The sequence below is a fragment of the Solanum lycopersicum genome, chromosome 1, assembly GCF_036512215.1.
Source record: "Solanum lycopersicum chromosome 1, SLM_r2.1".
Lineage (NCBI taxonomy): Eukaryota > Viridiplantae > Streptophyta > Magnoliopsida > Solanales > Solanaceae > Solanum > Solanum lycopersicum.
In genome coordinates this window covers 89,379,094-89,404,269 of record NC_090800.1, presented here as the reverse complement: position 1 = coordinate 89,404,269, position 25,176 = coordinate 89,379,094, and the positions used below count along the sequence as shown (strand labels likewise).

Below are 25,176 nucleotides of genomic sequence, written 5' to 3'. Positions count from 1 at the left end.
GTCTTTTGTTTTCCCTTTATTTCCCCTTAAAGCTAATTCATAATTTAACTTACCCTACACAATCTAACCGATCGAAATACAAGAACAATCGCCTTGTATTAAATGCAAATGAATTGCGTGCGTCAAGTTTTTGTGAAGCGTATCTGAATCTTTCGATTGATTTTTAGTTGTTTAGGATGCCAGGGCAGAAACAACAAGGTCAAGTGAAAACAGTTACACAACAAATTAGCCTTTAACGAGGGTTCTTCAATGCTTGAGGAAGTTGCCTCTTCTGGCCATGAGTAGATGTCTGTTCGTTTCCTGCCTTAAAAACGATGTGAAAGCATAGTTGAACGCTTTTTGGCGCAGTAGCACAATAATATGAACATCATATTAGCATGCATATATATATATATATATTTATTTACACAGTTACACAAATGAGTAGTTTGAAAACAGTACTTTCCGAAGGAGAGGTGAGTGGTGACGGATACTTGTGTAGTTATTCTAAACAGAGCTGCTCATGTATTTTTATGCTGGGTGGGGAGATGTAGTGAGATGGGAAGTACGGTCTGATGAGCAATGAGGCCAGAGAAATGCACCGATAGCGAATTTTCGCTTGTTAGCCAAGTCGCCTTCAGCAGGTAAACCATATTCAGCAAGAAGCTTGTCGATCATCCATTCAGGCATGTGCTGGTAGTCCTCTTTGGTGTACCTTGGATAGTGCAGAGGTATTTGGAAGTGGTTTACGCCACTCTTTTTGTTCACATCCATCACGCCGCCTAGAGTGAATGTTGGGATTATGATGGCTGATTTTAAGAAAAGGCTATATAGGCATGTCAAATATCACAAGGATGAGGTGATGTACCTTCCCATATCATCCATTTTTTGGCACCTCGTGTGCTTTCGACCTTGAATAATCATGTATATGGGCTTGTGTGTGTAAAGTGTATTGCTCCATGACTTGATTTCTCATTTCTCAATATTTATGTATTATATGTATTGGACTCATACAAAGCCTTCTCCATTGGGCTCATATTCATGTTTGTTTCACTTTTAAGACAATGCAAGGAACTCTCATATTGTTGATTTAGTTTTGGTTAGAGAAACAAAAAATAATAGAGGCAAACTGGAGTCTATATTAGACTTCAAGACCCCTAAAAAGAATTTCATGTGGAAATGACTACACATACTCTATCGCAAGTGTTTCGTGGTGTGAGAAATAAATATTATCCAAGTAAGAATTTTGACATTATTGCATGTAAAATGAAAGAAGTCAAATAACTTGAGCTTGCATTTAGGAATTTCGTAACTGTTATTGTTTCACTTCTTCAATTGAAAAAGAAAGAACATTTAGCCAAACACTGACAAAGAGACAAATACTTTGTGTTTGATTAATTTTAAAAAAAAAGTTACTGTAAGAGACAAATTATGAAAAAGGATAAATATCAATGTGTTGTTAATCTTAAGGTTATTTTACAAAGAGTAACTATTTTAATCATCTAATACAAAAAACTGTAACTATATTTTTATTTTAATTAATTATACCAAAACTGTAACTATATTTTTATTTTAATTAATTAAAATGTTCATATTCAAAGTTTCAATCAATATTATACATAGATAAATATCGTTGAAAAATATTGAATATGATTTTATTTTGTTATTTGTTACCATTTTTAAAACAATTTAATCTTTAACAATTCCCTTTTTTTTAATAATACTCTAAAAGTTTTAACAAATGAAAATTAAAACAAAATAATACATAAGCAAAAAAAAGAAAATGTTGTTATTTGTTATATTTTTTTAGGACTGAATCTTTAGTTGTTACTTTTTCTCTTTTTTTAGTCCTACAAAATATTTTGTTACCTTTATTTCTAATTCGGTAAAATAATAAATAAAATATAAATAATAACCTAAAAAAGACATAAAACAAAATTTTAAAAATTATCATAGAAATGAAAATTAAATTTTTGAATGGAACTTAACCAATCTTATGAGATATGTTAATTAATTAGTAAAAGATATATGGTAAATATGTATATCTGTAAGGGATATTTTAGTTTTCAAAAAATAATTTTCTGCTTTTTGCTTTTTATTAAAAGTAGAATTTTTAGCTTGTTTCCTATTGTAGAAAATTATTTTTGCTTTCATTTAAAAACAGTATAAAGGAGTTGCCAAACATTTAATTTTTCAAAAAATATTTTCTTATTAAAAAAAGACTGTTGCCTCCCAATATCAATGTGAAACATGTATATAGTATAATTGACACTTTATACTGTAACGTCAATCAGAAATTGTAATACTAAATTTGATAGCCAATCATCTCGTCTGAGAATTCTGTATTCTATTCGATACTTTCTTCGTCTCTTTTTACTTGTAAAATTTTAACTTGACACACACACCAATTAAAAGAATAAGATTGATATGATGAATATATCATTTTAAACCTATTAATTGATAGGGTTCAAATATGTTTATTTATTATATTTTCCAAAGAAATTTAACTCAACTTTAATAAATTAAGGATGTAGTGAAAAAAAATTGTCCATTCTTTTTTTGTCAAAAATTGACAAGTAAAAAGAGAAATTAAATTAGAAAATATTTGACAATTTGTTTGGGGCATAGGTAGTATAACATACTAGTACTAGTGCTTTCCTATTTCAAGTTAACGTAAATTTATTTGATAAGGTACGTTACTGAAGAAAAAAAAAAATTTCAATTGTGTAATGATGTCCAAATGTTTGTGTGATCACTCTTTATTGCACCTAGGCCATGGAGCCAACAACTAAGCTGAAATTTTCGCCCTTCTTCTTGGTTTGAAATGGTGCAGAGTTAATAGTTTCAGTTCTATCATGATCAAGGTAAATTCTTTATTGCTGTTGAACTGTACCATCGATATTTGAGTAATTCCCTAGAGAATCGAAGACACGGTGAAAGAGATAAAGATAGGCATACATGATATTCCTATTCAACATTACTTCATTAGCTCTTAGGTCATTCACTTACTCATGTACAAGTCTACTCTCACTTCAAAATCATCTCTAGAACAGTGAAGGGATTCTCAACATAGATAGGTGAGAATGTCCTTCCTCTAGAGTTATAAAGCGTAAAGTAATACTTTGAGTTTTATTCTCCCTTGAATCTCTCGAATTATATAGTATTTGTTTAGCTTAGATCTTTTGTGCACATGTTTGATTTGACTGTGTAATCAACCGCTCAAGAAGGTATGACCTAGTGCTGCTTAATCTCAATGACATCATATATAATTTAAAATTAAAATAAATCTTTTTGCTTAAATAAAATATATACCGGTAATAAAAGATTATCATTAAGGTAAACCGTTATAAAATATTTTCAAATTTTTAGAGATCATTTCCTTTTATGGAATAACGAAAGTGAATTAATATCACATATTAGAATGAAGAGAGTATTAAGTTTAGGCCAATCCACTTGGCAATTAGTCAAAGGAAATAGTAAGTAAATATGAATATGAATGTGGACGCATTGACCAGCTGACTATTATCAAAACAATTGTTGAATCCAAAGAATCTTGCAACGCTATTTTAATAAAAACTTGGGCGCCCGTGTTAAGCCCCGGCCCAATCGTTAAACCCAAGGCAACGATCTTGTTCACCGGCGCCGGCGGGGTACGAACTCATCTGAATCTGAGACATCTTTGGTGCGTTCAAGATTTCGAGAATTTGCGTTGTATTGTACAAGTTTGGTTATGAAATTAAGGTAGGCGGTGAAAATGGAGAGAGTGTTCAGTAAGCTTCGGAATTTGGACGCTTACCCTAAAATCAATGAGGATTTCTATAACCGCACGCTTTCCGGTGGTATTATTACCCTCGTCGCCTCCGTTATTATGCTCGTTCTCTTCGTCAACGAGCTTGGTATGTTTCCTACATTCTCATCTCAAAAGTTCGTTTTTTTTATTGATTTATTGACTGGAATGACACTAGAATGGAATGGATTTAAAGGATTTATATAGTCGGCCTAGCTAGTTTTGTATCGAGGTGTAGTTCAATGATTGATTTTGTTTTCGGTGGCTGCAGAAACTTCTGAAACTACTATTTGATAATGAGATTGGTACATGTATATTGTTTGTCCTGTGTGCCATGGCATCTTTGCCTAGGCTAAGATAAATTGAGAGCCAAGGTAATTGTGGATAAAGGAGAGGAAATGATTGATTATTCTTAGACCTCCCACCACCTCTCTTAGACAGGTTAAAAAACGAGTTTGTTTAATGTAAGTACAAGATGCTATGTGAATGACGCTAGAATAATTCTTACTCTGCGAGATTGTAGTGATTGAATGATATTACACCATTATTAAGTTTTGATTGCTAAATAAGATATAGGACCTCCTATTGAGTATGCATCATTTTGCATCAAGTAGGATTGAAAACATAAATCACTTTTAGTTGGTTTTGATGAGATCGGCTGATTATATTCCACTTGATGGCAACTTGGGACAGTGTTGTGAAGGGTGATCGCCTTGTTGCCAATGGCGAGAGGTGACCCTTCATCACCTTTTAACTATGTGGCGAGCGACGCCATGGCGACAAAAGGCGAGGCGAGAAAGGCCGTCCTCTTTTGTATTTTCTTAAAAAAAAAAGGGCTATCACTTTAGGTTTTAAAAAGTTAAAAGGTAATTTTAGTGTTTTCTCCAGTGACCAGCAAGACTTTTCCGGCAACTCCGAAGTCCAACTGTTGCATTTTTATTCTTTTCTTCCTCAGATTTCTTCTTCCATTGTTTCATTTTCCTTCTTGAGGTTTCTGAGTCACTTCTACCTTTGTTTTGACTTTTGTTATGTTTTTTATCATTCAAGTTCTAGATTTTAGGTTTTGAATTGAAATATTTGCTTATATGTTATTGCTATTGAAATTTTGATTATTACATATGCTGTTAATTATTTTAATTTTTTGGTATTAATTGGTGCCGCACATCAAAAGGCGAGCGCCCTGCTGCTTGCCTCGCCTTGTGGCGAGGCAGACCCTTGTTGCCGTCCAAAACACTAACTTCTTGTTGTGCAAGTTAGGGTCAATTGAGTGATATCTCTATCAGTTGGAGATCTTTTCTGCTTCTAGATGGGTTGTAACTGCAGTAAAGACAGATCTGAGAAAGATTCTGAGAACTATTCCAGCATGTTCATGTTGGGTGTTACGGAAGGAAAGTAATCAAATGTTTTGAGGGAAAAGTTATAGCGCTACATATTAATTATTATATGTTCTTATGTTTAGTGGAATTTGGTGCTTGTTAAAAGATATATGTGAGGGAATATTATGATAGACTTTACTAGCTCATTACATCATTGATATTTTGTACAAGAGGACCCCTTCTTTTGTAATCCTCAATGCCGACTTAGTGCTTTGTAGTTTATGTAAATAATACTTTGGCTTGCTTGGAAAACTAAGAAAGAAGAAAGAGTTGCTTACTTTTGTGAATGAAGATCATGAATACAGTGATTCTGTTCTGTCAAATCTGAATTATCAAAATATTTTTTTAGAAAAGATGCAGCCATCATCTGGAAGTATGGGCAATGGTTGCGGTATTTAAGTAATTAAGTTCCAAGAGATGAAAAGGATTGGAAGTCTTCCATAAAGGAAAAGTTTATTCTAAGGATTTAGGGATTGTAGTCTCAAAGTCTTTGGGATTACCACCACTCGGCTTTAAGCTCAAGAACTTTTGGATACATGGATAGCAGTTCCTGACAACTCTATATGTAGATGTTCTCTTTTCTTTTTCTCTTACCTTTTTTTTGGCCGGGAGGGGGGGGGGGATTTTAACTTTTGGGGATGAACTACTACTTTTGGACTAAACATGCTAGGATCTGAAAGAATCTTTTTTTGTTGGTAAGAACAGAGTTTTATTGAATTTGCAAAAGGTTTTATTGTCCCTGTTAGAAGAAGTATTTCATTTGCATCTTCTATTGTTTTATATGTGTAAGTGCATTTGTAACCGATTTTAATTCATAAATTTTTTCTTTTGGTTTAATCTTTGTTTGTAAGTTTATGATTCTTCAAAAAATGCAATATTTTCCTAAAAAACTTGCCATGGTTTATAGTTTGTTCCAGTTTTGGGCTTGAAGATCTTACTTTTAGAGTTAATTGACTGCTGAAGTCAAAAGGCATATATCATAGTATAGCTACAATTAATGTTCATATGGTCAATATAACTGCTACATGGTTGCTTCAAGGAATGAACATCCCCTACATATTCAATTTTTATGACAACCAGAATTTCTTGCTCAATGATCTTTTTCCACCTCTTGACTTGCAGGATTATATATTCACAGTTATACTGAAACACAGCTCGTAGTAGATACTTCAAGGGGAGGAAAATTACATATACATGTAAAGCTCACTGCCTTCTTAAGCATCATCCATAGTATATGATCTCTGAGAGTTTTTTCTGATCCCTGTATTTTTCAAGATTTTATGCTTTCTATGAGAATGCTGATTTTATCTTTGGCAGACATAAGGTTTAAAGTGTCTTTTCAGACCAGTATACTTTCTGCCTGTGAAATTTGATTTTTGTGTAATTATAGATGTAGACTTAATTTTTCTTGTCTTCACGCAGTTTGATATCACTTTTCCAGCTGTTCCATGTTCACTGCTCAGTCTTGACGCCAGGGATATTAGTGGAGAAGAACATTTTGACATAGTATGTGAATCCACATAATATTATATTTTTGTTTTTGCTTCTGCTGTAGTCATTACGTCGCTGTGTTTCTTTATTCGTGAAAACTGTTTTTTATTTCTTCTTCAAATAACTCGCAGCGACATGATATATTCAAAAAGAGGATTGACTCCCATGGTGCTGTTATTGAAGTCAGACAAGATGGAATTGGTGCTCCTAAGGTTCGTTGATGATTGATACTGTGTTTGAAGTATTACTCCGCATATTTATTTAATTTAAATTTGAAGGCCCATGCGTTCATGAATGTTTGGCAATATTCCTCTGCTTATTAGTCCATATGATTCTTCTATGGACTTCCGACTTCCGGAAATGCTAGACTGCTGCATTTTTATGGTGTCAGCTATCTTAATGTTTTGAGAATAGTGATTACTTGCATGGTGATACCTAATTTCCTTCCATGGGTCTTGTAGTGAAGAGGAAGCATGTTGTGTTAGCCTGGTGATTCAGATATCTTATTGCCCTCTTTGTTTCGTTCTGGTTTTGATTTACTGTTTGTGTATGCTTCATTAACCGCGTTTTATTCTCGCTTTTTCTCTGTTTCGGTATAGATTGAGAAGCCTTTACAGAGACATGGTGGTCGACTTGAACACAATGAAACATACTGCGGCTCATGCTTTGGTGCAGAAACGGTACTTTTTCAATCTCCAATAGTCTTCTCTTTGTTGTCCTTCAACTAGCAAAGGTAGTTGCTGCTTTTAATTGATAGTATTCGGAATTCATCCAAATGTACATTTCCAGACTGGTGAACGTGAACTCTTGTTTTCATCAACAGATCACCAATTAATCCCTTATACGAACATAGTGCCAAAGACTACATTTCATATATTTTACATCTATGTCTCCCATGTCTTTTGCAGGCAGATGATGAATGTTGTAATTCATGTGAAGAAGTTCGTGAAGCATATCGAAAGAGAGGTTGGGGGATGACAAATCCAGATTTAATCGATCAGGTTTACATTCATGTTCATTTTTTTAATTGAAATTCAGAATATTAAGTACATTTAAAAGAGAAGGTGCATTCAATTGCTTGTTGACTATTATTAGCATGTGCTGTTGACTTCTAACGCAGAAAAAGAATTGCTTACAAATTAGTCGGGTTAATGTCATCAAGGACATTGACAATCATATTTCAACCAATTTCTTTTGTATTAGCTTGTTGCCTAACCACTCCGTGAGGGGTTCGGGGGAAGTTGGAGACAGTTTAATTAAGTAGTGAAAGGGAGTATACAGTACTATTATTCAACACAACATAGTGTTGAAGGTAGAAGTTCCTATTCCGCATAGGAGAAATGATGAATAAATTGGTAAGTAGCAGAGGATGTGCTAATTGTTGTATTGTATATATTTCTGGCAGAAGTATATTGACTCATTATCAATGTTATTAACCTTGCTCTTCTGCTGTCATTCTTCTTGCTATAGCGGTGTTACTAATTCAATATTTTAATATGTAGTGTAAAAGGGAAGGTTTTGTCCAGAAGATCAAGGATGAAGAAGGTGAAGGATGTAACATTCATGGATCTCTAGAGGTCAATAAAGTGGCTGGAAATTTTCACTTTGCTGCTGGCAAAAGCTTTCACCAGTCAACCTTTCAACTCTTCGAATTGATTTCCTTACAATCGGATACTTATAATGTGAGATGCCTTTTATAATAATTTATTCTTAAAAACAGATTGTTATTAGTACCATGATATATTTAGAAATGTTGGCTAACATTCAATTAACATTTATTTGTGTCATGCAGATAAGTCACAGGGTAAATAAGTTAGCTTTTGGCGACTCTATTCCCGGAGTTGTAAATCCACTTGATGGGTAATTTCTTTGCCCTCTGCTGACTTTGCTATGGTTCTTCGTGTGTGTTCTTCTGTATACAGGTCAAGGTTGACTTGCTGTTTTGAAGTTTAACATGCATTTTCCAACTTATACCAAATCATAGTTACAACTTAGAGCCTGTTTGGCTCAGCTTAAAAGCTGGTCAAACTGACTTAAAAGCTGGTTTTTGACTTATTTAGCTGTTTGGCAATACTCAAAATAACCTATTTTAAGTTGAAAAAAAACTTATTTTAAGCCAAAAGTTAAAAGCTGGGGTAGAGGTGTTTTTTTTTAGCTTATAAGCTGTTTTAAGTTGACCACATTTTTACCTTTTTGCCCTTAATATTTTTATACAATCTCCAAATTACCCACATAACCCTAACATTTCTTTCTTCCATTTTTCCCTTTTCACGTGTGGATGATAGACAATTACTATTACTAATGAATGAAAATAAAATAAATTTTAAATCTTTCAAGTGATCTATTCAAATTATATAGTATTAAAAAATATAAAATAAGTTGCACATATAACTTAAATAAAAATTTATATTCCTCTTATAAATAATTTGTAATAATACATAAATATGTGAATGATAGACAATTATTATTACCTATGGATGAAACTAAAATAAAATCTTAAATCGTTCTTTGATCTATTCAAATTATATATCTTTAAAATCTATAATAAATTTATATTCCTCTTATAAATAATTTGTGATGAGAAAGAAATATGTGAATGATAGCAAAATATAATTATTTATGGCTGTAAAATATAAATTAATTAACTTTTATTATGTTAACAACTTTTAAGGGTATTTCAGACATTTGATTTAAAAAGCTGTTTATCAGCACTTATTTGCCAAACACATCAACAACATTTTTTTTAACTTCAACACTTTTATCCAAACACATAACTGCTTATTTTAAAAATAAATTTCAGCACTTTCAAAAGTACTTTTTTATAGTTGCTTTTATTAAGCCAATCCAAACGGGCCCTTAGAATATTGGTTTTGTCCGTGTAATTGCGATTTGGCACATTTGTCTTTCGATTCTTGTTGAACAACTATATTTATTGTATTTTCTCTACGTGTATCACATATCCTCCCTGCTTTTCCACCTCTCCCTAGGGAAAAGGAAAAATGGAGAACATAGTATTTCCATTCTGTTTTTTTTAATAACTGTGGTGCTCGGGCCAGCTTGTGCCCGCCTCGACTATTTCCACGGGATATCTGCCACCTCCCACCAGCAAGCAGGTACCAAACAGCTTTGTCCACCAACGCTAGGACAAGGACATATAAGAAGAAATCACCTAGTGTTTTTGTCTCTGCTAGGGTTTGAACCTGAGACCTCATAATTTTCAACCCACTTCATTGACAACTAGGTCACATCCTTGGGTGCATATTTCCATTCTTTTTAGTCTCTTGCAATGGTATATTGCCTAAGTTTTTTTGGATTCTATTACTTTTTAGGGTTCAATGGACGCAGGAAGCACAGAATGGAATGTATCAGTACTTTATCAAAGTAAGTGTCTGTAGACATAGTATTCATCCTTTCTGTTACTTTCTCCTCCTGACTTGCAGAGAAGGAAATTAAGTAATATGATTAAAGGGAAAATAAGGACCTGTACAGGAGAAGCATAGCAACTCAACTGTAAATTTCAAGTTTCTATGAATCTAACACCCTCCATGTAAGTGTAGGTAAAGCTGTGGTGGGACTCAGAAATACATATACAATCTAGTACTTCTCAAAAAATAGTTCCACCAGGTTGAATGTGTGTCACAAGGAAATCTTCGTCTAAGCCCAAGAAGTGCTCTGTAAATTCTCTGCTAAATGTGTCATTGTTATGGTATTAATTTTAAATCATTAGTTAACCCCTTGGCCGCCAATCTTAGCTGCTATGTCCAGCATGAGCTTGGCGCTTAGCTAAATCTGTTAATAAAAGCTTAATTTACTGATTAGAAAAATTCAATCTTAGTTGCTTTCGGGGGAAGAAACAAAAATTAAGCTTCATGATCTGGAATATTGTCTTGCCAGCGACAGATGTTACATTGAAATGAACACCAATTGTTGCATAATTCCACAAAGTACTGATTACAACAAAAAATATGACACAACATACTTGTGATTTAGTTAGGAATCAATTGGCAAGAATCAAACATTATGTTTGTTTCAAAGGTGAGAAAATAAGAATTTGCTCAACGTGTCTGCTGGTGTTTCAGGTGGTCCCTACAATATTTAAAGGTGTTAGAGGCCGTACTATTGATTCAAATCAGGTATTTCTTAGACCATTTTTAGATGAACATTTTCTCTTGAAGTTTTTGTATATCATTCTAATATGAAAGGACATTGGTTATGTATAGTTCTCAGTGACTGAGCATTTCAAGGGTTCAGATTTGGGTCTTTTCCAATCAATTACTGGAGTTTACTTCTTTTATGATCTCTCTCCTATCAAGGTGAAATCTTCCATCCATTTTTTCCCCTTTATTCCTCTTTCTGTTTTTTTTTAATTAATTATATATTAGTATGATTCTTCCCATCTGTCCTAGCCTTGGTGGACAGAGTCACCTGGTACCTGTTGCTGGTGGGAGGTGGCAGGTATCCTATCGAATTAGTTGAGGTGCGGGAAAGCTGGGCCCAGACACTACTGTCTTAAAAAAATTTTTATATACAAGTAGATGTGCAAGTGATGGATTTAAAATATGGGTTGGAGGGGTTTTCCCTTCTGTGTTATATCAATTAGATATCACAATTTGATAGTAGTCTCTATCATGAAACATCAAGCATGAAGGTGAAAACTTCCCATGGAACTAAATATTTGAAATATACCAATGTCAAAAGTAGCACAAGAAGGGATATATGGTCGGTCACATTACAAGTTTAAATCTTGCTGTCTGGCATTTAAGTGATCACGGGTTGCAGGTGGACTTATTATCAATCGAGTTTCGAAGATGGAAATTGCTTACTTTTTGGTTATAAAAAAGAGAAGAACGAAAGATGATTAAATTTGTACTGGAGCAAGATGGTTTATTCTTCCAATTTGGTTTATTTTTGCAGGTGACTTTCACAGAGGAGCATGTGTCATTCTTTCATTTCCTCACCAATGTTTGTGCAATTATAGGAGGTAATTTACTGTATTATAAATTATTTAATCTGATTCTTTTTTGTATTGATGTTACTTGTGGTTGTTGGAGGAGTATCTCATTCTATGATTATATGACTTCCAATGAAAGAATGGGTGGGGAAACTAGACCATTAGAACTCTTTTTAGCTGCTCATCTATTCCAAATGCAATCTGGAGATCTTTCAAGCTCCAGATATCAGTTTTCCCATCATTGTAAAATCATGCTTGATTTGCCATTAAGCTCGACTGCTTGACTAAGTTACATTGCTTTGGTAACACTTCATTGCGAGTATCAAACAAAATTCCGTGCACAACTTTGTTTATCCAAATTTTGCTTTGCAATTTTATTTTAAATCTACAGTATGTCATGTTCCGCCACTTCACAATTCAAATTCGAAGTTCAAATTCGACACTGGAATAGGGGAGAAGAATCTTGAGTTATGGAGAGGCTTATGAGAACTCTAGAACCATTAGACATTTCAAGAATACTTAAGAATTTCCTAGAATATCTAGAGAATTCTAGAAAGGGACCAAAGTGTGAATATTGTAGGGGATTTTTTTATTTACATTTTAACCCTCTAGGTTGTAGTATAAATAGAGGGGCATTCATTTGCAAGGCATCACTCAACTTGTCAGCAATCTTCCAAACCATACAACAAGCCTTGTTCCAAAGCTCTCTAAATCTTTCTTTGCATTCTCTTAGCGATCTAGCTTCAAAGGGCTTACTTGAGCTTAAAAGATCGTGAGTATGTTGTAAAGTGCGGTACCCGTGACAATAAGCTTTTATCCGGTCACTAAGTAATGAACATTCATTTTTCTAGATAACTTTGTATGAGTAATATCTTTTTCTTCTCAATTTTTGTTCCTTACAACCTTTATAATACTTATAGCACTGTCCTTGTCCTTCATTAGGTGTTTTCACAGTTGCTGGAATATTAGATGCATGTATTTATCATAGTCAAAAGGCCATAAAGAAGAAAGTGGAACTCGGGAAGTTTGGTTAATCACCCTTGATGCAGTTACTGCATAGTGCTGATGCTTGTTCATCTGTACTCGGCCCAACAAAAAGGAAGACATGCATCAAGTTTCATAGGGTAAATTACATTCAGAAGGGCTGAACTCCACAACTGCAGAATATGACTAACTTATGTAACTTCTGCATCATTTTGCTCCATTTTTCATATTTTAGACGAACGATTTTGGGTATTGTTGAAAAAGTCGCAAGCCGAATGTTTCCCAGTAACAGAGTAAATTCTAATTTGTGTTACAAGTTGTCTTGTGTCAATGTGCTACCACATTGATTGTATAATTAGATGTCAAACATGAGCCTGAATTTTATATACTTCTGATCGGACCATCAATTTGCCCTGTGAAATTCTGTCAAGTGTTTGCTTTGTATTTATAATTTGATTGCATTTACGGATTGGGGCGAACCCACAAAAAGAAAGATCAAGACGAAGTGACTCAGAAGTTTTAGCTTATCGAAGCTCGTGGTAGGTTGAAACTGTGATTCATGAAGAATTCATATACCATGTCAAAATACTCAAAGAAATAAAAACAACTTTTGGCTTTAGATGCGGCCTAAACAACGTACATGCTTCTCTTAATTTGCTGTGAAATAAAACTAAAAACCAACTTTAGTACATGCAGGTTGCTAATTTACTCTCTCTACTTTTAATGTGAAAATAATATAATAATGTATGCTTGTTCTCTATGCATGCAGGTTGCTAATTTACTCTCTGCTTTTAATGTGAAAATAATATAATAATGATGTATGCTGCTGCTGGTTCTCTATAATTAATTATGTTGCTGCCCAGGATCATTAAAAAAAATGATAATAATATAAAATAAAAATAATGTTGCTGCCCAGGATCGAACTGGGGACCTTCAGTGTGTAAGACTGACGTGATAACCACTACACCACAGCAACATATTGTTAGGTAACCTAAGCTTTTTCATCTAGTATCTTTAACATTTTTGAAAATAAGACTTGAAGACAGGTTTTTCCTTCTTGTCACAATTCTGAATCCCGTTTACCATGGAATAGGTCATAAAGGTAGGGTAACGTTAGCATATATCTTATCATTCCAAACCCACTTGGGATCACACTGAATACACATTGATGCAAGCAATTCAAAGACGAATGTACAATCCATTACATTCATTTCTATCTATCTAGTTATCTACATGATTACAAGGGTGTGTCAATAACGACTCAAATTTAAGAGTGCCTGAAATCCCACCCTTTGACTCTATATGTTTGAATTTAAGGTGATTGTATTTCTGTCCCCCGGCTCTATTTGTGTCCGCAGTCATAACATAGTATTAATTCAAGTTCCTACATAGCTTAAATAACTCCTTCGGGGCCAATATACCATTGCCTGTTGTAGTAATAACTCAATAAAACTGCAAGAGAAACTCTTGTCAAGGGAGCAAGTTTTATTACCATATATGTTAACTGGAATACAAGCATGAACACTCAACCTGAAAACTGAATTCAAGGAGATGGCATCATTGGCCATCAGAGGATCCATGTCTCCAAACATTCAAACTTATTGCAACACTAAAATACGGCAGCTCAAAGCGTCTTTGCTTTTCAACTGCTTGTTAGGCTGTATACTTGAATGGACTGGGGTCAGATAATACACAGCCAAAGTTCCTCTGATCGCAACATGAGAATATGAAGCCTTTGCTTTTCACTGACGAATATTATTACCATTGAAGTTCCCCAGCTTAACTCTTGCAGTCAATGTAGACACTGAACAATTCCGCTAACAGATCTCGAGGCATCGACTCTTTCACTTGAAGGAACATCCACTATTCATACCAAGGTTGAAGTTGGTTTATCTGTAGTAAACTGAAAGCAGCAATTGTGAACCTTACACCAAGCTTGGTTTGAGGATTGGAAATGGGTTGGTGTACCAAGGCTATCTATTTTTTCTCCCAAATGTGACCAGATGAGAGTGAAAGAGAGATCTGACTCCTTTCATTCAACTTCAGAGGGGTTCAGAGTTTAAACTCTGCCTCATTTTGCCATGCTAGGTAAATGTTTTTCTCTTCCTCTTTAAGCTCCACTTCGATGGGCCATCAAACCAGTCGCTCAATGAAGGTAAGTGTTGGGTATAATCAAAAGACTCAACCAGCACTAAAGCTTCACTAAAAATTGAATGTAATTGACAAATTAATGATTTGTATCGCCTGCTTGGAGAGGTAGAAACATTTTGTAATTGCATGCACACCCTCATAATTTAACTTCAACTATTTTCTTGTTTTCTCTTCTGAGCAAGATATTCATGATACTCTACCAATTCTTTCTCCATTTTCTCTATAAATTGACTAGTATGCTCCAAAGACTGCTCATATCGATACTTCTCCAAGGCCTGCAGTTTTACAAGACAACAAGCTAAATCTTCAATTGAATATAAAATTCTTTTTATTTTTATGATCAAGCTGATTCAAGCCATGATATCACAACAAAAAAATGCATACATTACCTTATCTTTAGATAGAGTATCTGGAGGAGACATAACATCTGGTTGAACATAATTCTTTCCACGATAAAATATTATGGTATTGTCTGGCTTAATGTCAATAACAGTCCCTCTGCTTAGCCGAGTGAGCTCTGCAGCATATTCATGAATCTGCCCAGGCTTGCAAGGCCTGCATACAACCTTAACTGTCTCATGTTTCTTCCAGTGAAGATGCATATTCAACACCACCCCTCCAAATACTCCTCGTCTACCAACTGGTGCATAATTTTTCTTTTTCTCACCAGTGCGCTTCAAGTAAAACTTCTCCTCTTCAGTTAAAATTTCAGGATCATGTGGTTCATCTGGAGCTTTAGGTACCTCAAAATTTCTCAATTTCTCGATCAACCAAGCTTCCTTTCGTTTTGCCTACACAATATACATGCAATAACCAACATAAAAAGTTAGATCTCATCACTCTTCTTTTTCTTTATTCATCAGTTGGAGCATTGCCGAAGAAAGTGACTTAGTTGTCGCATGTCGCAAACACACGAAAGCTACTCACTTGATGTACGTACATGGATAAATGATTCTCTAAGATTTCAAAACCAAAAGTCAGAGCAAGCAAAAGAACAATGTCAAAAATGATGGCATACCAATTTCCTCTTTTTTGTTTAAACGAAAAGATAATATTTATTACTTCTATGTACCCCTATCCCATCCAAATTGCTCAATTGCTCAAGAAAGCATAAGCCAATAGGGAAAGGGACCAAAAACAGGGAATGCAGCACAACATAAGCTTATTCACATAAATAAATCAGGACCACTGAAATGCTTGGTAGTTTAAACTGGACAATTACTATACAGAGGGAAAGTATTATATTCAACATATCTTCGACATAGATATCATCAGCCATAATGGATCTAACCTTCTCAAGTTTGTATCTGATCCTAACTTCAGGATTTGGAGATCTCATTTTCTTCTTTGCCTTCAGTCGGTAAAATCTTAGTTCATTCAATTTTGCTTTTTTAGACATTTTAAACTTCTTCACGACACGCTTAACCTGTGTCTGACCACCTCTTTTTCCAATTTCTTGACCAAATCTAAATCTGACAACACCTTTCTCTGTATTCAACTCTATGGATGGACTAGAGAACCGCCTAGCATGAAGGAATTTCAAAACAATCTCACGAGATCCAGAACTTAATGAAATTGGCAATAGCAAAGTGTTCAGTGCAGGATCTTCACGAGATAATTTAGGAATTAATCTCATTTGGTGATAGTTTCTGGAAATTGAGGAGTTGCTATGACCAAGAAAACGCATAAGGGAAGTAGCTTTAGGCAAATATGGATTTGGAACACTTTGTCCAGAGTAACAAAACATATGAGGAGCTTCCCTGCATAAAACAAAACCAATCAGCGAATAACTTACAAAAATGCTTAGAAAAAACTAAAAGAAGATGTAAGAATGTACGTCATCAATTTGTAACAACCTAAACTGTTGAATAACCTCAATTTGAAATGTTAACTGTGTCATTCTAATCAAGAGAAAGAGAAAAAAAATTCACACTTCCATTTGACAAATGAAGAATATTTCTTATTGGAAACTCTAAAATAAGTTTTAGATAGAGAGAGCCTGCGCATAGTAATTCTAAATTTTGGACAAAGAGTGTGTCAAAATTAGGTCTTAGGCTTAACTCACACTCCAAAAGCTAGTTCAAATGGAGGAGGATTGTCGAAGCCTTATAAGGAATCCACTCATCTCATTAACCACCGATGTAGTTCAAAAAGAGGAGGATTATCCAAGTCTTATAAGGAATTCACTCATCATCATTAACCACCGATGTAGGAATTTTGTCATTCTTTAACACTTCAACTCACGCCCAGTGCTTAGCATCTGTTGCATGGACAATCCAACTCACGCCCAGTGCTTAGCATCTCTTGCATGAGACAGGTCTGCTCCGATACCATGTGAAATTAGGTCTTAGGCCTAACTCACACCGCAAAAATTAGCTCAAAGGGAGAAGATTGCCCAAGCATTAAGTCCACTCATATCATTAACCACCGATATGAAACTTTTATCATTCTTTAATGGAGTGAAATTTTCAATAAATTGACGTGCAGTTTAGGAAAACTATATGATGATTACTATGAACTCAAAATATTTCGGATAGAATGATTGAAAGATGGTCGTTTCTTGTGCCTCATTAGCTTAAATACATTAAGAAAGCGGAATAAAACTCGTAAATTGACTCGCAGCCTCTTTCTCCAAACCAAAAGAAGGAAACGATCAAGTGTCAATAAATAGAAACCCTAAGTACAAAAGTGTCTGTAAAGGTGTACCTTGAGACGCAATTGATATCGGAAGGCCTGAAAATGAAGCCCCAAGATCTGATGGAAGAGTTTTTCATGCGTTTGCTTATTGCAAGCATGATCTTCACGGCAGCAAGTACTGGTTGCTCAGCCGCTCTCATTTACCGGCGAAATTTGACCCGCCAAACGCACAACTCCACCCCGTGAGCTATGAGTCCCCGTTTAAAATTGGGGCCTTTTAAATTCGGCCTAATGCCAAAGCCCATCAAGAATTTATGGGGAACTTGTGGTAAATAGCCATTTCTTTGGTTTTTGACTTTGGAAAATTAATGGGAAACTTTTGTAAATAGCTCTTTTTGATTTTTGACTTTGGAAAAGTATGAAACTTCGTTTGGTTAGATGTTCTAATTTATTTTAGGCATTTAATTGAGCATAAAATTTAAACTTGTAATACTAAAATAAATTTAAATTGTTTATGTAATTATAAATTATATTATTAAAAATAAAATTAGTGTGATGACTTTTTAGCAATGATAATTTGATGAACTTACATGAAATTAACCTTATTTCATTACTTACTTTTGACAACGGAGTAAACCAATTCACTATACAATGAAGAGAATTATGCTGCACGGGCTTATTGAAAATGATTATCGCTTAATTGTTTCCGTATATTTTTCATTTTAGTCTATTTTGAAAAAGTGTTTTTTTTAATAATTAGAAACTTAATTTTAGAATCCCTCTTGTCACGCAAATGAAAATGATGTGTTCTACGATAAATTGAGAGCATTGTTCAAATTAATAAATAGACACTAATTGTTCAAATTAATAACATGGTACAATATGCCAAATTAGTTACTAATTATTCAAATAATTATCGAGAGGGAGTTGCAGTTGCTAGGGAGTCATCTGTCATAGATTGATCCAGTGAGAAGGAGAGATCATCTTCGTCTTCGGATTCGGGTACCACCCCATTAATACTTTCCACTTCCCTCAACAGTTCGCTAACCTCCGGCCGTTTTTCCGGCGACTTATCACAACAGCTTATAGCAGTCTGCAACAATTTCAACATTCCTGAGTTGGCACTTCTCTGAACAGATATTTCCGTGTCAAAAATCTCAGCCGTCCATTCTTCTCGGACCGCCCTGTGAACCCAACTGCACAGATCCGCACCGGTCACCCCCGGTGGAGCAGAATGTGAAGAAATTCTACCTGTTACAATTATAACTCTCTTATTATAATTTGATTTATAAGTGGCTTTGATTATAAGATTGTGATCCGTTGAAAAAATTGGTACATTTTCTATATACAAATTCATTGATATGCAACAATGTGATCAATATAATGTAAATCTTACTTTTGTATATCATTAAAATATATGTATATTGTACTCTAAAGATATACATCGTTAAATAACTAATAATGATGAATCAAGAAAAACAAATACCTGTTAACAATTCCAGGAGAAGGCAACCAAAGCTCCAAATATCAGATTTCTTGGACACTTTCTTGGAAGCCAGATATTCGGGTGATCGATAGGAAACCATTCGTTGAGTAGCGATGGGAAGTGCAACAAGGGAAGTGAGACCAAAGTCAGCAACACGAACATCATCATTTTCGTCGAGTAAAACATTGGTGGATTTTAGGTTGCCATGGGGAACAACGAATTGGGAGGAACTGGCGTTCAGGTGTAGATGCTCTAATGCTCGAGCAATACCACGAGCAACGGATAATCTTGAGCTCCATCGAAATGGAATCCTACCTCTCGTCCCTTTTCCTCCTATTGTTCAACAAACGATGAAAAAAAAATAGCTAATGTATTTGAGTAATTATAAATGTTTTAATAGGACAGACTAAAAAGTAAAGCAGATCATAGTAACATACCGTGAATGCGGTTGTATAAGCTTCCGTTAGGTGCAGATTTCAAGAGAAGCAACTTCTCACCCCTTGTATGATAATAACCAAGAATAGGCAACAAATTTGGATGCTTTATATCAGCAATAGCTCTTACTTGTCTCACAAATTCATCATTTGTTAAAGGTTTCAAATCCCTCAAACGCTTCACCACAACAGTTGGTCCATCTACCAACATTGCCTTGTAACAATTTCCAAAATTTCCTTTTCCCAAACCTTCTGCTGAAGCTCTCAGTAAGTCATCTAATTCAAAATTTATTTCACTACCTAAGAATATCAATTTTCCTTTCTCTAATTCAACCTCTGATGCCAAACTTCTTGATTCGACGCTCCTGGTTTCTGTTGGCGTTGTTGTGATCTCAGTTTTGCTAATCTCCATTTTATCAACCTCCATTAATCTTGTATCCTTATTCATCAGCATTTTCTTAAGCTTTTTTGTTTTTCTGAAGTAGTAAATCACTAGATATAAAAGTACAACAATGCCCACAACGTTAATTACTACCAAGATTGGTGTCAACATGGATAATTTTGAACTATTTGAAGATTCATTATGTGAACTATCACTTGGAGTTGGTGTAGATGACTCATTATCCTTGATCGTGGTGCACGTTGTGTTAGTAAAAGGAGGACCACATAAATCATGGTTACCTAAGTACGAGGATGGACCAAATTTTTGAAGAGCTATTGTGCTTGGAATTTCACCAGAAAGATTGTTGTTTGAGACATTGAAAACTTTCAAAGTTGACTGATTAAAACCGGGGATTGGACCGTTCAATTTGTTGTTCTGTACCTGCAATGACTCTAACGAATGAAGTGTTAGAAGAGAAGGTGAAATTTCTCCATCAAAACTGTTACCAGATAAATCAATGTTCTTCAAATTTTGGTTGTTGGAGAAGTTCATCAAGTTCCCTGATATGGAATTGTTCTTGAAGCTAAGTGTTTGTAATTGAGTGAGATTGGCAAGTGCGTTTGCCTTGAGTTTCCCAGTAAGGCCAAGATTTTCTAGCACAAGTCCAGTGACTCGACCGTTGATACAGCTAATACCATACCAATTTGGAGTGTTATTCATGTAACACATGAGGCTGTTCCAACTTTTTTGGAGAAATTTAGGATTGTTGAATTCAGCTCGAATCGCCAAAAGAGCATCCCTTTCTGTGCCATGATAGCCTATTCTAGAACCCTCTTCGGCTATGGACACAGTACATAATTTCATCATGAAAATCAAAACAACATAGTACTTGATGAAGAGACTAGATGAACCCATTGTTGTTTGTGAAAAGGCAAAGAGATAATGCACACAAATAAGGCTCAAAAAACAGGGGAGGTAATTGACAGCTACATTGTTGAGAGAAGAAAACAAGGACGATTGTTACGAGAAATTAGTTGTATTAATTAACAGCTGAGAATACTAGGAAATCAGCTAATTACTTCGTTAACTTGTAGTACTAGGTACATAGGAGATAGGTTTGATTATGGGAAACCTCGTGACAGTGTTTTTGTCTTAGAATTTGCCGCAAGACAAGCTCTTTTTATCTTATTAATCAATGTGTTCTATGGGTTTAATTCATAAGGTTCTTAGCATTGAAGGTATACTTCCGTTTATAGTCACGAGTGATTTCTTCATGCTCATTAAAATCCATTCAAGGAAATGAATCTCGAAATCCAGAAAATCTAATGCAATTGCTATGTAGAAGTAGAGATTGTCCATCCCTAATGTCAGTCGATAGACAACAATTAGAACTTTTACCATGTTGAGAAAATAAACATTAGGCCAAATGAGAAATTGTTCAAAACCATATAAAGAGATCAACCATGAGCTATACCCATATTTTCGACCCAATATTAGGTAAACCAAGAAAAAGGACATGTTTGTGTATTGTGACACCAAAGGACAGGCCAACAAGAAGTATTGGGAGGCTGACAAGTAATGATTCAGACAAATCTAACATTGGTATCAATAAGGATAATATGCCCCTTTTTGGGTTAATGATGGCTTAGCACAAGAGACAAACCATAAGGTTTATTGAGCCAAAGCAAATATTACTGTTGATTTTAATAGGTTGTATATAATATAGAATATAGACAATATAACAGCCATCATTTATTTGCAAGATCGCATGCAATGTCATCAGAGACTTAGTCGCGTGTGCCAGCTTCAAAATAAATTTTATTTTCAACTCTTTTAACCAAAAGTCTGTTGGATTGGGTCCATCTAATCAAGGTTTGTGCCACTAGGAAAGCCTACCCTCTCCAATTGTCACATTAATCTTAATCAAATCCTCCTTTTGAACTACTAATCAATCACGTGAATTTTCATTGTTTTACATCTCTTTTTTTTCTTTCGTTATCTGATACCTATATTGAAGTCCAATTAGATTTAATTTGTGTCATAAAGTCTCATATTAGATAAAGTATTTTCTAACAAAAGCGACTTTATAACCAAAAGACTCGTATCCGATATCTCTCGGTTAAAATATCACTCACAACCATTATTGGTGTGCATGGTCTTATTCAATTTCATTTATCTATAGACTATTACGTACTCTTGGACCTTGGTTGACTTTTCTAGCTAGGTACTCTTGTAGCATCCTCCAAACAAAAATCTATCGAAGTCTTCCCAAATTTCTAAAAAATTGCGTAGTGCTAAAAATATGCAAGTAATATTATATTCGCTTTCAGAATTACTTCACCAGCTACTTCATGGCATTCTTTCGTGGCTATAGGTTGTCCTTGCTCACCTACCATCACAAGCGAAGCTAAGATTTTAATTTTATAAATTTTTAATTCTATAATGACAAATTTAAATAGGAATAATAATAATTGAATTCCAAATATGTGTACATATTCCATGAATCTATTAACACAATTAATTATCCTAACATATATGTTTGAGGCTAATACTATCACTCCAAAATTGTTTTGATTTTTTTTAATCTATTCTCCATTCCATGTTTGGTATGCATGTAGTTCTTTCGTACAAATAATTGTAGGAGAAAACTAAATATAGAGTACGCACTCTAACAAATTAAAATTCTAAAGTAAGTTATATATATTTACAATGTGAAAGGTTTAGACACTATAAATCTAATTTAACAGGTAATGATAGATATTATTGATGTTGTCGTAGATATTTGCTTATAATTATACCTAAAGAAAATTTAACAAGTATATATAACCTCTTTTATCAGGAGCAACAATAAGTTCAGTGGGTAAATGCTTTTATTTATTGATATTGGATATAACTAACAATTTCATCTTGCAGCTTGCGCTAACTGAACGAAACTAATTAGTATATACATATATGCATCAGTTGAATGCAGAGCAAACTTTACGAATTTCACCATTAGTCCCTGTCAAAACTTCAATATTGCTCATTTTAACCATGGACTTTCCAAATTCTAAGCCGAATCTCAATCCAAGAAATCCCCTGAGGCCTAAATACCTTTGGACAAACACCTTGGTCGAAGCATCGGTCCACAATATCTGGTCTGATTCCAGAATTCCCCGACCATTCCTCAAGTTAGAGAAATACGAGGTGTCAAAATTGTTCACGCTTCCAGTGTCCAGTGCCACACGCTTCGAGCCATCTCCGTTTTGTGGACATAATGCTTGAAGCTGAGAAAGAAAGGTTGCATCTATTGAAGGGTCAGGGCCACCAGTGGAGTTGAAATTGTATAGCCTGTAGCTGAAGAATTGGCATGCTGAGGTTCCAATTGTGTGCCCACCTGACCATACAAAATTAAAAGTTACATTCAGAGTCGTTAAAGTCTCCAGAGTATTTGATAATAAATACTATTCATATCAAAATTATTTGTTTTAGTAATGTTATGTTAGACTTACCAACAAGGGTGACAAGATCTTGAGTGTTGAGACCCTTTGCAGCAAACTTTTGCTTTTGAGCATCAACAGATTCAGTAAAACCTGGCAGATTAGATGTGTCTGATGCGCTTGAAACTCGTCCATCTCTGCGTCCCGTGGGGACAGACCAGGTCAATCCTTTAGTCTGCATCAACAAAACTATATATTGTTACGAAGGACTTAAATTTTTATATACACCGATAATATCAAAAAAAATACTACATTACTAGAAGTATATGTTAAACTAGTTATAGTAGGTAAGGGGTAACATCATGTAACGTATAATTATTTTTTAGGTGATCTGATAGTATCAATTTTTTTTGAAGTTAAACTCTATTACCGATGCATGGGACCATATATATAACCAAAAAGTCCAAAGAAAAAAACTACGTTCTTGCATGCAATATCCATGTGTGTGTATATATAATTACCACGAGAACGGAATCACGAGCAGCAAGAGCAAGAATGTCAGCACATGAAACAACTCCAGGACAAACAGCTTCAATTTGCTGCTTAGCATCGTCAATAACCTCGAATCCTCTCAAATTGGAATTCGGAGGAGCTGTTCTCTCAGTGCCAGTACCAGAAATGAGGATGGAACCGTCACAACCTTGTACGAAACAATCATGAAAGTGCATTCTCAACAATCCTGGTGCCACTGTTGGATCAGACTGAAAATGAGACCTCACCGTTGATTGAACTATGGATTCGGCCCTTGGGCACGTACTGGAATAAAATCCAACACGAGTCCCTTGGCCGAATACCATAGTCACATCAACAATTACTAGCACCAGAATAAAAATAATTGTAACCATTTTGTTGATTAAATTGTAATTGTAATACGCCATATTTGGTGTTATGTACGTACTGTGATAAAATTCTACTTTCTTTTAGTTTTCGTTACGTTGCTTAATGATTGAAATTGTATAAGAAACCTGGATATATTTATAGGCACAAGTAAATAAAGGATATACATGCAACTTTTGTAGCTAGATCAATGGAGTAAGAGACTACGAGTAAGCAAAGGTGGCTAACAATACTTGAAAATGACTATATGGGGCCTATACGCGTTTGATTTTATTTTTTTTCTTCTTTATTAATGAAAATTACTAATTGTTGTTGTTTTTTAAAGCTTTTTTGAGGTGAGGTGAGTGGTGGATCAAGAATTCAACGCTGTTTTGTGGTCATGAGTTGGCAAGCAACTAACCGTTATTCTCTTTGTTTCAATTTATGTGATATAGATTAGTATCTTTTTGATATAAAATTTACGAAAAAAAGATTAAAATTTAAAATATATAATTTAAAATAAGTTACAGATGTTGTATGACCACAAATCATTTTATTAAAATGATCATTTTAAAATAAAACTTTTACTAAATATAGAATTATATAATTCATTTTATAAAGACTAAAAAATAAAATGTTCTATAAATTGAGATTTTTTAAAAAAAATAGCGTCCTTGTTTTGTCTCGTCTCTTTTAGCTCATGTTTGTAATTAATATATAGGCATAATACATAAATATGCCCTTTTAACTTTACGTCATTTTACATTTATGGGGTCCAACTTTGAGTATGCATAAGTAGACATTCAAACTTGTATAAAATTGAACAAATAAACAAATACGTCCCACGTGACATCCTACCTAACAATTTGTGTTCTATGTGGTGCTCTGCGTGTAGTATGTCACATCGGACTCATGTGTCTACTTGTTCAACTCTATGTATAGATTTAAATAGCTACTTATACACATTCAAAATTAAAAAATACAAATATAAAATAAAGTCAAGTTAAAAAATATATTTATATATTACGTATTCATAATATATGAGATTTGCACGTAAATTTGTAGGCATAAAATAGTGAATTTTGTAGGGTGTTTGGGTGTCACAAGTGATAAGCTAATAATGTGAAATGTTGACTAAAGAAAAGGTAGGGATTACTCTTTACTAGTACTAAAGTATGAGATCATGTTAGAAATTAAAAAAAAAAAGAATTATTCAAAGGAGC

At 34.3% G+C, this 25,176-nt stretch overlaps 4 protein-coding genes and 1 non-coding gene across 5 annotated transcripts; 1 reads left to right on the top strand and 4 right to left on the bottom strand.

Moving 5' to 3' along the window:
• The first annotated feature begins 3,414 nt into the window (after positions 1 to 3,414).
• LOC101248429 (uncharacterized) lies at positions 3,415 to 12,989 on the top strand. Its single transcript, XM_004230510.5, has 13 exons — positions 3,415 to 3,875; positions 6,265 to 6,338; positions 6,565 to 6,648; positions 6,765 to 6,845; positions 7,233 to 7,313; positions 7,542 to 7,634; positions 8,136 to 8,315; positions 8,426 to 8,493; positions 9,963 to 10,014; positions 10,713 to 10,766; positions 10,854 to 10,946; positions 11,548 to 11,614; positions 12,527 to 12,989. The coding sequence occupies exons 1-13, from the start codon at positions 3,734 to 3,736 to the stop codon at positions 12,616 to 12,618; spliced, it is 1,161 nt and encodes a 386-aa protein (XP_004230558.1). The 5' UTR covers positions 3,415 to 3,733; the 3' UTR covers positions 12,619 to 12,989.
• Positions 12,990 to 13,471: 482 nt separating this feature from the next.
• On the bottom strand, positions 13,472 to 13,544 carry TRNAV-UAC (transfer RNA valine (anticodon UAC)). The gene has a single exon. It is a non-coding gene; the product is annotated as a tRNA-Val (tRNA).
• A 489-nt stretch (positions 13,545 to 14,033) lies between these two features.
• Positions 14,034 to 17,792, bottom strand: LOC101258700 (uncharacterized CRM domain-containing protein At3g25440, chloroplastic). The gene is made up of 4 exons (XM_004230548.5): positions 17,426 to 17,792; positions 16,011 to 16,479; positions 15,109 to 15,510; positions 14,034 to 14,994 (listed from the first exon to the last, which is right to left on the bottom strand). The coding sequence occupies exons 1-4, from the start codon at positions 17,554 to 17,556 to the stop codon at positions 14,869 to 14,871; spliced, it is 1,128 nt and encodes a 375-aa protein (XP_004230596.1). The 5' UTR covers positions 17,557 to 17,792; the 3' UTR covers positions 14,034 to 14,868.
• Positions 17,793 to 18,143: 351 nt separating this feature from the next.
• On the bottom strand, positions 18,144 to 21,256 carry LOC101265180 (probable inactive receptor kinase At2g26730). The gene is made up of 3 exons (XM_026027984.2): positions 19,280 to 21,256; positions 18,843 to 19,175; positions 18,144 to 18,607 (listed from the first exon to the last, which is right to left on the bottom strand). The coding sequence occupies exons 1-3, from the start codon at positions 20,571 to 20,573 to the stop codon at positions 18,270 to 18,272; spliced, it is 1,965 nt and encodes a 654-aa protein (XP_025883769.1). The 5' UTR covers positions 20,574 to 21,256; the 3' UTR covers positions 18,144 to 18,269.
• Positions 21,257 to 22,510: 1,254 nt separating this feature from the next.
• cevi16 (peroxidase) lies at positions 22,511 to 24,085 on the bottom strand. Its single transcript, NM_001247041.2, has 3 exons — positions 23,599 to 24,085; positions 23,150 to 23,312; positions 22,511 to 23,034 (listed from the first exon to the last, which is right to left on the bottom strand). The coding sequence occupies exons 1-3, from the start codon at positions 24,013 to 24,015 to the stop codon at positions 22,616 to 22,618; spliced, it is 999 nt and encodes a 332-aa protein (NP_001233970.2). The 5' UTR covers positions 24,016 to 24,085; the 3' UTR covers positions 22,511 to 22,615.
• Positions 24,086 to 25,176: the final 1,091 nt, after the last annotated feature.

Excerpts from the sequence above, each read along its gene's own strand:
- LOC101248429 (XM_004230510.5), top strand. The coding sequence starts at position 3,734 with ATGGAGAGAGTGTTCAGTAAGCTTCGGAATTTGGACGCTTACCCTAAA. Across the intron at positions 3,876-6,264 it reads TCTCTTCGTCAACGAGCTTG|GATTATATATTCACAGTTAT; the intron begins GTATGTTTCCTA and ends CTTGACTTGCAG. Across the intron at positions 7,635-8,135 it reads ATCCAGATTTAATCGATCAG|TGTAAAAGGGAAGGTTTTGT; the intron begins GTTTACATTCAT and ends TTTAATATGTAG.
- LOC101258700 (XM_004230548.5), bottom strand. The coding sequence starts at position 17,556 with ATGAGAGCGGCTGAGCAACCAGTACTTGCTGCCGTGAAGATCATGCTT. Across the intron at positions 16,480-17,425 it reads GATATCAATTGCGTCTCAAG|GGAAGCTCCTCATATGTTTT; the intron begins GTACACCTTTAC and ends TGTTTTATGCAG. Across the intron at positions 15,511-16,010 it reads TCAGATACAAACTTGAGAAG|GCAAAACGAAAGGAAGCTTG; the intron begins GTTAGATCCATT and ends TATATTGTGTAG.
- LOC101265180 (XM_026027984.2), bottom strand. The coding sequence starts at position 20,573 with ATGGGTTCATCTAGTCTCTTCATCAAGTACTATGTTGTTTTGATTTTC. Across the intron at positions 19,176-19,279 it reads CTTATACAACCGCATTCACG|GAGGAAAAGGGACGAGAGGT; the intron begins GTATGTTACTAT and ends GTTGAACAATAG. Across the intron at positions 18,608-18,842 it reads TCTCCTGGAATTGTTAACAG|GTAGAATTTCTTCACATTCT; the intron begins GTATTTGTTTTT and ends TAATTGTAACAG.
- cevi16 (NM_001247041.2), bottom strand. The coding sequence starts at position 24,015 with ATGGCGTATTACAATTACAATTTAATCAACAAAATGGTTACAATTATT. Across the intron at positions 23,313-23,598 it reads CTCGTGATTCCGTTCTCGTG|ACTAAAGGATTGACCTGGTC; the intron begins GTAATTATATAT and ends TTGTTGATGCAG. Across the intron at positions 23,035-23,149 it reads AGATCTTGTCACCCTTGTTG|GTGGGCACACAATTGGAACC; the intron begins GTAAGTCTAACA and ends TTGTATGGTCAG.